A 9834-nucleotide genomic window follows, 5' to 3' on the forward strand; every position below is an offset into this window, starting at 1 on the left:
TCCTGTTCTTTCTGTGTGGAGAACGGGAACGAGTCCTCCGGCGGCGGTGTCTTCTCGGGGGAGACCTTGAAGAGGACGGGGAACGCCGACGGTATCTTCTCGGCGGCGAGCGTGAAGAGGAATAGGAGCGTGACCTGTAGCGCCTCCGTGGAGAAGGGCGACGTCGCCGCTGTCTTTCCAGTTCGTGAATTCGGTCATCCTGAATTCTGAGGAGGCTGTTCGTCAATTGTATTTCTTTGAGTAAGCGGACGGTGATGGGGTCAGCATCCTCGGGAATGTTGAGCGGTTCCTCCTCTTCCCCATGACGGGCTCTCCGCCTCTCGGAGGTGTGGGTGAATGAGGAAGCATGTTGCCCGTCTCGGGGGTCGGTCTCATTCACATTCTGGGCATGTTCCGGCACGTTGGTCGTTCTGATCTGCTCACCGTTCTGAACGTGCCCTTCTGGAGGAACATGGTCGACATTCTGGACCTGTTGTAGGACCTGCAACAGCTGGGTGTCCTGGGTTTCATGCCCGGACCTTTGTCGCCGACGATCCCCCCGACGATGATGAGCTAGCTCGCGGGAGGATTCCTCGATCAGCTCGTGGAGGAGGAAAGGGTCAGCGCTTGGGATGTTGTTGTTGTCAGCCATGACGATTGGAGATGATTAGCTTTGATCTTTGTTCTTTAAAGATGGGGAAGCAAGTTTCCCACAGACGGCGCCACTGATCGTACCTGATCAGAAGGATCGTCGTAGGCTGCTCGGACTGGATCTTCTAGGAAGGAGGAGGGGGGTGTACCTGCAAGGTACTCCAATGCCAAAGTAAGATGACGAGCAAAGGAGCGCAAGTACTAGCTAAGAGTGAGTAAGAATTGAATACCTGACCCTCTAGTTAAAGAGGGTATATATAGCCCCCAGCGCTGGGCCATGATCTCGCTATTGGGTTGGATTCCCAAGCCCAACTAGGAGACTGCCAGGTTTCCTGAGCGGAAATATCGGAGGTGCGTGTACGCCCTCTGTCCTGGTTAACCGCTCCGAAGTCCAAGGGAAGACGCGGTCTTTTAGGAGCCGCGTGGGATCCGAGTTATTCGGAGGATTGGATATGAAAGAGCCCTGCGCGGAGCAGGGTCCTCGGCAGGGATGATGTCCGGGGGAGAATGTCCGCCGAGCACGGTGTTGGTGCCGAGCGAGGTTTGTCGGAAGGCCATGAACTATACATGGGCCTCTAAGGCTTATTGGGCCGAAAGCGGTGCTGGGCCTAGCCTTGGCCCAGTCCAGAACAATACTATTTATATTCTCTAATATAAATACTATACTACTGCCTATGTCAGACCCACATCTAAAAATTGAGTGGAATCCGTTTCACAAAGTTTGAAGCCTTTACTTCAAGCTTTTTGTCATTAACTAGCGGAGCCGAGATTAAAATTACAGACTTATTAAGATAGGCTCTTCAAAAGAATCAATTCAGTCAAAGATAACAATCACAATCTTTTTGTATTAGCAGAGAATGAATTAATAGGGCTTAGAATGGTAAGCTCTTTTAAAAGAATCAACATTCAGTCAAAATAACAATAATAGTCTTTCATAGTAATAATAATAATCAACATGGTTGGGAAAATCCAACAACCAACAAATCTATAGTTACATAAAATCACAACGTAGAACTCAGTGGCTTTATATACTGGGCCAAAAGAATATAGGCATCTGCAAATCAATTTCTCGTAACCGTAGACTATTCCAAGACCATTCTGTTTTGAGTTTGATTGGGAAAATATAAAACAACAAAATATGTGACAAATCTTCCTCGCGGTATCTAGTATCTGTTATAATATGTGGGATCTTCCCTATTTCAAAGCCATGGTATCTGCTGTAAAACGTGGGATCTTCTGGGATCTTCCCTATTTCCAAGCCACAGAGTCAATATCGTCTCTAGCTTGCTTGTACAATTCAAGTCTTTTAGCTATTTGATTTCTCCTTTCCATTAGGGCTGGGTCTTCATCCAACATGGCACCCAGTCTATCCTTCTGTGTATCATGCAATCAATTTCCAGTTATAATACACTCTCTGGGAACTTGTATAGAGTTCATTAAGTTTTCCTTTTCCATGAAACATGAAGCATTGTAATTGTGTAATATAGGCAAAAATTTGATTTAAAGTAATAGAATCATACCTCCTTCTTTCCAACTTGAACGTAAAAGTAGTTTAACAATGATCTCTTGGCTTCTCTGACTTGGCAATAGACTACGGCTTTTGGTATAGTATTCTTAAGTGTATCACAGACCATGTTGATATAAGCACTTACATTTGATCCTGAAACAAGAAAACATAATATATTTAACACAGATAAATGTCCAACTTCACATATCTGCTTAAACAGTGTAGAATCAAAATCCGAACTTAGAAGATACATTACATATATAAGTTTGTTCAAACAAGGAATAGATCCTCTCTATAAAAAGAAAATTGTTATAAGCTTGTAAAATTTGAAGGTCCATTCCAGCAAAAGGAGTCTTTTGATAATTATATACTTAATGAATGCAATTTATACTTATATGTTTAGAAAAGGCCAGTAGAAAATAAAGTACCAATCTTGCGGAGGTGATTGTCAGTAAAATTGTCCGTGTTGGGGGGAGCATTCCGGTTTGAATTTGGTGGTCCATTTGGATTCTTTTCTGGTTCAAGATGAATCTTTCTAAAAAAATCTGCAGTTAGATAGCTAGACTCCATATCAACCAACCGCATAACTGTCTTCTTGCTTTCATCTCGGAATCTATCCAGAGCATCATTTGCAGCAGTTGTAATATCCTGTGAAAGCGTTGGGAATCTTCTTAACTCCTGCACACCATGAAGCACACTTGTAAGACTCAATTTCCGGTTTCCGTGGGTTCCCCTCCATCCCATCCCCCAAAGTAATCAGTAATTCCCATTAAATCCTAAAGTAAATTATAAGCCTGAGCGGCATCTAACGTCAGTAATTTAGTGCTGATATATGAATATCTAGCATATTTAGCTTTTGAACATTCACTATTTTTTCCTCAGCATAAAAGAAACACTAAATTACAAACTATTGAAACAGTTGTATCAACTTCATGTTCCTTACCTCAGTTTCTGCAACTGACTTTCGTACAAGTTCCTTTAAAACAAAGTGGACCTGAAGAATAAAAGATAGCAGGTAATTTATAAATGGAAAGAGCATAATCTCACTTACATAAAAAACAGCGAGAACAATTGCTTGTTGCATAAAGAAAAAGAGAAGGGAAAACACAGGTTAAACAGTCATCAAGCGTCTACCAGAAGCAACCTCCATCAGAAGGGTGTGAAGAAATATATATTACGCGGGCAGGGGCCGATGAAATCTAATTTCAAAGTTAGAATACAGGATTCCATCTTCGGGAAATGACATATCATAAAAAAAAGAGATACAGAAAGCAAAAAGAATTCGGCAGCAGGACTTCTGGGACATTCAAATTTGGTTTTAACAATGACCCATATCTGGGATAATGTGGCAGAAAAGAAGAGGAAAATATCAAGGCTTAATAGATTGTATTGTGGGATCATGAATAACTATGTTTACTTATAATTTAAAACTAACTTTATTTGATCATGAAATCCTTCTAAGTTACCTCTTGCATGACCAAGACTGTAAGGATGAACTACTTGAAAGGAGATAAAAGCATTCTTAATAGATGGATTGTAGATCATAAATAATTATATTTGCTTATTATTTTAAACTAAGTCCATTTGATCATGAAATCCTTTTTAGTTACTCCCTTCTGAGTTCTGTCACTATTATATCTTGGCCACTATTAAAAGCTATATTATAAGCAAAAGTCAATAACTTTTAAACTAATTAATATTTATAGTACTAGTATACACTTGATTTAATTCAAAGGTATTTAATTTTGGTAGTTGTTTCATCAAATATAACAGGATATTATAGTAAAATTTAGTTTGATTGTACGTGACATCAAGAAAAATTAGTTACACTTAACTAATTTTCTTAATCAGTGTAAAAGAAGTTTTTTTTTTTGACAAAAATCAGTGTAAAAGAAGTTATTTTTGCTTATAATTGTGACGGGAGGGAGTACCTCTTTACGACCAAGTTCGTAAAGATGAACGACTTGAAAGTTGAAAGGAGATAAAAGCATTCTTTTAGATAATCAAGTATTTCAAATTAAAATTCAGCAAATCCACCCACCATATATAAAAGACCGAGGAATAATGACAGAATGTAACATATAGTAAAGTCAAGAAGATTACAGCATCCACAGAGGCTTCAGCTGGGCCTTTAAAATAGCTGATAGACCCTTCAATGAGTCTTCTATAACCCTGCTCTGGAGCAATCAGATGAGGTTGATACCCATCCGCTTCAGTGACAATTCTTTGGACATTTTTCAAGGAAAGATGGCGATCAAAGGGTAGCTTTTTCAACGCAGCCGGTAATTGGTGATCAAAAACTCCATATATCCGGTCCCCACCAGGACGCCTGAAATAATTGATCATATGTAGATTAAATTCTCAAAGAAAGTTAACACACAGACGCAGAGTTTTATATCATTCTATAAAAAGGAAAACAATAGCATACTACAAACACCTACCCTCCATCCAGGTGCTCTTTAAATACTTTGTCAAATGCACGACACATTTCTAAAATAGTGTATAGTTGCGCCTACATAAATAGGTAGTACAACTTAGTATAAGTGTACAAACAGAAATTACACAATTTCAAATATAAGAAAAATAATTTCACAATAGAATTTCTTTCTGACCCCAGAGTCCACGGCAATCGGTCTGCCAATGCGGTCTAACTCTGCATTAAGGTCGTCAATGGTCTTGTTTATTAAAGCAATAATACTAGGTATCTTCTGCCTAATAACTTGTTCCAAATGCTGAAATCACAAAAACAATGAACGAAAAGAAATAAAATCACTTATCATTGAATGAATTAGAAATCCATAATAAGTTCAGTTACACAATAAAACAAAAATACCAAATGAGAATACCTGAGATAGAAGCTTAGCAAGATATTCTGAGCCCATTTTATGCGCCAAATGTCCATACTCAGGACTTGTCTCAAAGTATTCACGTTCCTTCCTTCGAGCAGCAATCATGTCAACATTTTTATTAATATCAGCTTGTGAACGGTTCACAATTCCAACCCATGGATGCTGCAGCCTGTATTGTCTTCCCTCAAGAACCTTCATGTTTCATAAAAAGAACATCCATTATTTTGCACTGAATGATAAACTACAATTTCACACTCAACTACATAGAAATCAATTGAAGTTATTGATCACCAAAACAAAAGATAAGCACGCATTTGTAAGAAAATGCTTACCTCAACTGCATTAGTTCCTTTATCCATAAGATCAAGTTTTGTAACCACTCCAAATGTTCTTTCACCTGATAAAAGAAAAGTTTTCTCTATATGAGCTGGCTAAAAAGGAAAAAGGGAAGAAAACTATTGGAAGAGCGCTGAGTATATCCCTGAAATTCTTCCAGAATAAACAGCCATACCTGAAGGATCAACTTCTTTTGCAATTTTTATTGCATCTGAAGTGGCAATATCTTGATTGGCGGGAGAAATAGCTAAGATAATGCAGTTTGGCTTCACAATGAATGAACACAATTAGACACTGAATTTGGTAAAAAAAATGTGTTACAAAAGGAAAGTTTAGTATGCTTAAAATGACATATAAATCACTAAAAAATATTACAACAACAAACTATTATGCCAACCTTTCTACCTTTAGTGGTGAAGGCTGGTATAGCCCATATTCGTTCTGATTGTAATTGTCTAGTAATTTGTTTGTTTTTCTCTAGGTACATTGATCCTTCTTTACAACAACAGTGAAGTACTTATAAATCAATGTCTTATAAATCTTGCCATATATTAGATTGAATCCAAAATTAAGTTCTAAGATTCTAGAATTAAGATATAAGATGGTCAGTCCGGAAGACAAATACATATCAGACTGACAGTGAACTTATGACTGATTATGAGCAAATTGTGATGACAACTAATCCAGATAGAAGAATGTTTTTATAAAGATAGATACAAGAAAAATATTCAAGGAAAATATTCTCGTGGAGAATGGATCTTCACTTTCTCAACTAACTGAGAAGAAACGAACAACATAAACTACTGCATTCTTCCATTTATATCAAGAATATAATTACCTTCTCAACATACGAACGGACCATGTTCTCAATATCTTGAACAATACTCTCTTGTTGTCCCTCTGTGAAAGTAGACAAAATTTCAGTATATGTCATATTTTGCTAAGCCTACTCAGAATACCACTCAAATTCTATAAAAGTATTGGGATGTATATTCAGGCTTACCTACGGCAACCTTTGTCAATCCAGGAAGATCTATGAGGGTTAAGTTTACAACTGCAGATAAAGCCCCAAAAAATAATCATACAACTGATATCTTAAACCAGAGACTCATTTAGAAAGAAGGCGCTATTAATGAAAAAGAAACCATGTGTTTTTCACATTCCCATTTCCCACCAAAGAGGGAGCAGATTGAAAGAGAAATATAATGTTTTTCAGCCTCAGGAAATTGATTAAGTAAGCAGCAAGGCTTTGAATGGAAGCATGATCAGAACCAGTAATAATCATATCATCAACATACAGAAGAAGTAGGACAATTCCAGTAGATGTTCTATGAATAAATAGAGAAGAATCGTACTGACTCTGAGTAAAGGAAAACCCAAGTAGAGTGGAGTGAAATTTTTCATACCATGCTCTAGGCGCTAGAAGGAGGGGGGATGTGAATAGGAATTAGTTTAAATGTAATTATTTAGTGTAATTACCGATATAGCCCTGTAACCTTTATATATACGAGAAATAATAATGAGAAAAGCATCAAGTCAAGAATTGTTGACAGCGAGTGCAACATGGCGTGAAAAACTTTCAGACAAAAAAATGTTGATCCCCGGTCTGAAGTTCAGTATACCAAAGCTATCACTTTGAAGCAATAGTTGTTAGCAATAATGATATTCATAATTGTTATCCCCGTGAATTTTCTTTAGCATCAGAAATCAATGCTTGAGACTGCGTAGCATTAATACAAAATCTAATCTAAATCAACAACCTAAACAGAACTAAATCTTATAATTTTGGCCAGAAAAGGACAAGTGAATTTTTAAATTTAGAATTCTACAAGCATTCATGTAAAGTTTAGCTTGTCTTGGACCTCAGGGTTGAAAGTGGAACCCACATGATATATTGGGATCTGCATGAAAATTACCCCAATTGTCTAGAAAAAAGTGTGCTGTTACGGAGTATCTGCTGCTTCTCAATGATATGAAGGACATAAAAAGGCAACTCCACACAATTCTAATAGCCCCCAATTAAATTGGATTCATGTTTAATCTATCATGATATACATAGACAATGCAGCTACAAACCATTTGGAGAATATATGCTGAGGTGAATAGGATGATTAGATATCTGCTTTGACTTCCCAGTTATTCGATCTGTTTCATCTGCTATTTCCTTCCTCACAGCAGCTGCATGGACATTAAAAAGGAACAGAAAATAACCAATTAATTGGGAACTTATAAGTTACACGACATAACAAATTACTCAAATCTGTTTACTTGTTCGCCACAACGACACAATTAGTTGGGAATTTACACAACACAACGAATTACTGAAATCCTATTACTTGTTAGCCACACTGAATAATTGACACAATTCTAGCCTCTATTTTGAATACAGGAGGCAAGTACTATAATTTAGTGCCAGTTTAAAATTGAAATTTGATGGTGGTTAAGTCTACCACTCTCGTGAGGATAAATTATTTGTTAAGTCTTTATTGTTTCAAATAATAATGGTGCATTACTATAAAAACAAAATTATTTCATGCATATCTTAGCTACTCATTATTGCATATCTGTTTGAAGCAAAATAACAAACTTCATTTAGTTGATATTTAGTTAGAAACTTCATTTACCAATTAGTTGGGAATTTAGACGACATACCGAATTACTGAAATCTTTTTACTAGTTAGACACACAGAATAACTGACACAATCCTAGCCTCTATTTTGAATACACAAAGCAAGAACCATAATTGAGTGGCAGTTTGAAATTTAAATTTAATGGTGGTCAAATCTAGTGAGGATAAAGTATCCATTACGTCTTCATGGTTTCAAATAATAATGGCACATTACTATAAAAACGAAACGACTTCATGCATATCTTAGCTACTCATCATTGCATATCTCTTTGAAACAAAATAATAAACTTCATTTAGTTAATAATTAGTTAGAAACTTCATTTACCAAAGTCAAATAGACATAATCCTAGCCTCTATTTCGAACACACAAGGCAAGTACTAAAATTGAGTGCAAGTTTGAAATTTAGGCTTGATGGTTGCTAAATCTACCACTCCCATGAGGATAAATTTTCCATCAAGTCCATATGGTTTCAAATAATAATGGCGCATTACTATAAAAACAAAACAATTTCATGCATATCTTAGCTACTCATTATTGCATTTCATTTTGAAACAAAACAATAAACTTCATTTAGTTGACATATTTAGTCAGAAACTTCATTTACCAAAGTCACTGAATCTCTTTCTTGGTAAGTGAAGAAACTCAGCATATTCCTGGCCATTTTCAGTTTTATGAAGTTGCAGCACCAGCGGCCTCCGCGTAACAATACCTTGTAAATAATGGGGGGAAAAAACATCAAAAAGCCATTCATTCAAAGAAACAAAAATTTAAAAAAAATAACAAAATCCTCCACTAAAATCAACAGATATTTATATCAAAAGTTAAAATAAAGCTAAACATATAAGCTATTGGTCGTTTTCAAAACTCTTGAAAATAAGTTGAAAAATATTTTAGAGCATACAGTCTTCACAAGTCCATGTAAGTCAATCCTCACAACTCACAAGTCCAAATAATTCAATCCAAATTTGGCCTATTCGATAAACATTAACTACTACTCAGCATAACATAACATCATTTATCGAATACGATACATGAATCAATAACTATAACTAACAATTTTCCGAACTACATTGTCACTGCCAATTGTTATTCACAGTTGAAAAAAAAAAACTAGATCTAACTCTAAAATCCAAAAATGAACAAAATATGAAAGCAGAAAGCGAAGAATACCAGATCCACGAGGAAGAAAGTCTCTTCCAACTACACTTTCCAACACAGACGATTTCCCTGAACTCTGATAAACATTCAACAAATGAGATTTGAATTTGAGCAAGATGAAATAGATTTAAAGGAAACAAGAGAGTAAGTAGTTTACTTGTCCACCGACGACGGCAACGGACGGAAGAGCTTCCCAGAGAGATAAACCCTCGCCGCCGTGATCTCCCAAGACGGTGCAAGCTCGTTGGATCTTGTTGATGAGACCGATCAAGCTCGTCATCGTCGCCATTTTGGATCCGAAATGCAAAATCACAGATCGGAATCAGAGATTTGGGAGGGAATGAAGGTTTATGGTTTTAGATCGGGTGAGTTTTTTTTTTTTTTTTTGGAGATGAAGAATGCGCGTTCAAAAATGTGTGTATGAAATGAATGGAAAACCAACGTTAACAGCAAATACAAAAATGGAATGTAAAGAGACGGACGAACGAACCAAACTTTATTTTAAACGTTTTTTTTTTTTTTTATTTCTAGTGGGGAAAATAGTCATATTATGCGTTGGGTTGTACGGTAATGAGTAAGTTCAAAAATAACTTTGGTCTTAAAAGATTTGAATATTAAGGGTGTCTTTGGGTGTCATGTGCTATGCGCGAGCCTATTAGCGATTTTTCTTATTTTTAAAATCAATCAAAGTCATTGGATATGAGGTGCATCACTGTTATCATAG

The 9834-nt window shown here is 36.6% G+C and overlaps 1 protein-coding gene across 1 annotated transcript; it reads right to left on the minus strand.

Annotated features, from left to right (window-relative positions):
• Positions 1-1535: 1535 nt before the first annotated feature.
• On the minus strand, positions 1536-9596 carry LOC131604027 (phragmoplastin DRP1C). Its single transcript, XM_058876517.1, has 16 exons — positions 9268-9596; positions 9123-9186; positions 8557-8661; positions 7399-7500; positions 6326-6376; positions 6161-6222; positions 5498-5588; positions 5319-5383; positions 4984-5178; positions 4750-4869; positions 4579-4649; positions 4241-4466; positions 3081-3131; positions 2566-2815; positions 2151-2290; positions 1536-2004 (listed from the first exon to the last, which is right to left on the minus strand). Exons 1-16 carry the CDS (start codon positions 9397-9399, stop codon positions 1879-1881), a joined length of 1851 nt encoding a protein of 616 aa, XP_058732500.1. The 5' UTR covers positions 9400-9596; the 3' UTR covers positions 1536-1878.
• Positions 9597-9834: the final 238 nt, after the last annotated feature.

This window comes from Vicia villosa, linkage group LG5, assembly GCF_029867415.1.
Source record: "Vicia villosa cultivar HV-30 ecotype Madison, WI linkage group LG5, Vvil1.0, whole genome shotgun sequence".
Taxonomy (NCBI): Eukaryota; Viridiplantae; Streptophyta; class Magnoliopsida; order Fabales; family Fabaceae; genus Vicia; species Vicia villosa.

Bases quoted from the DNA above. Each gene is read 5' to 3' on its own strand.
- LOC131604027 (XM_058876517.1), bottom strand. From the start codon at position 9,399: ATGGCGACGATGACGAGCTTGATCGGTCTCATCAACAAGATCCAACGA. The intron at 6,377-7,398 runs GTTTGTAGCTGC...CTTTATCTGCAG, and splicing joins CAGCATATATTCTCCAAATG to TTGTAAACTTAACCCTCATA. The intron at 5,384-5,497 runs GTATGGCTGTTT...TTCTTTTATCAG, and splicing joins AAAAGAAGTTGATCCTTCAG to GTGAAAGAACATTTGGAGTG.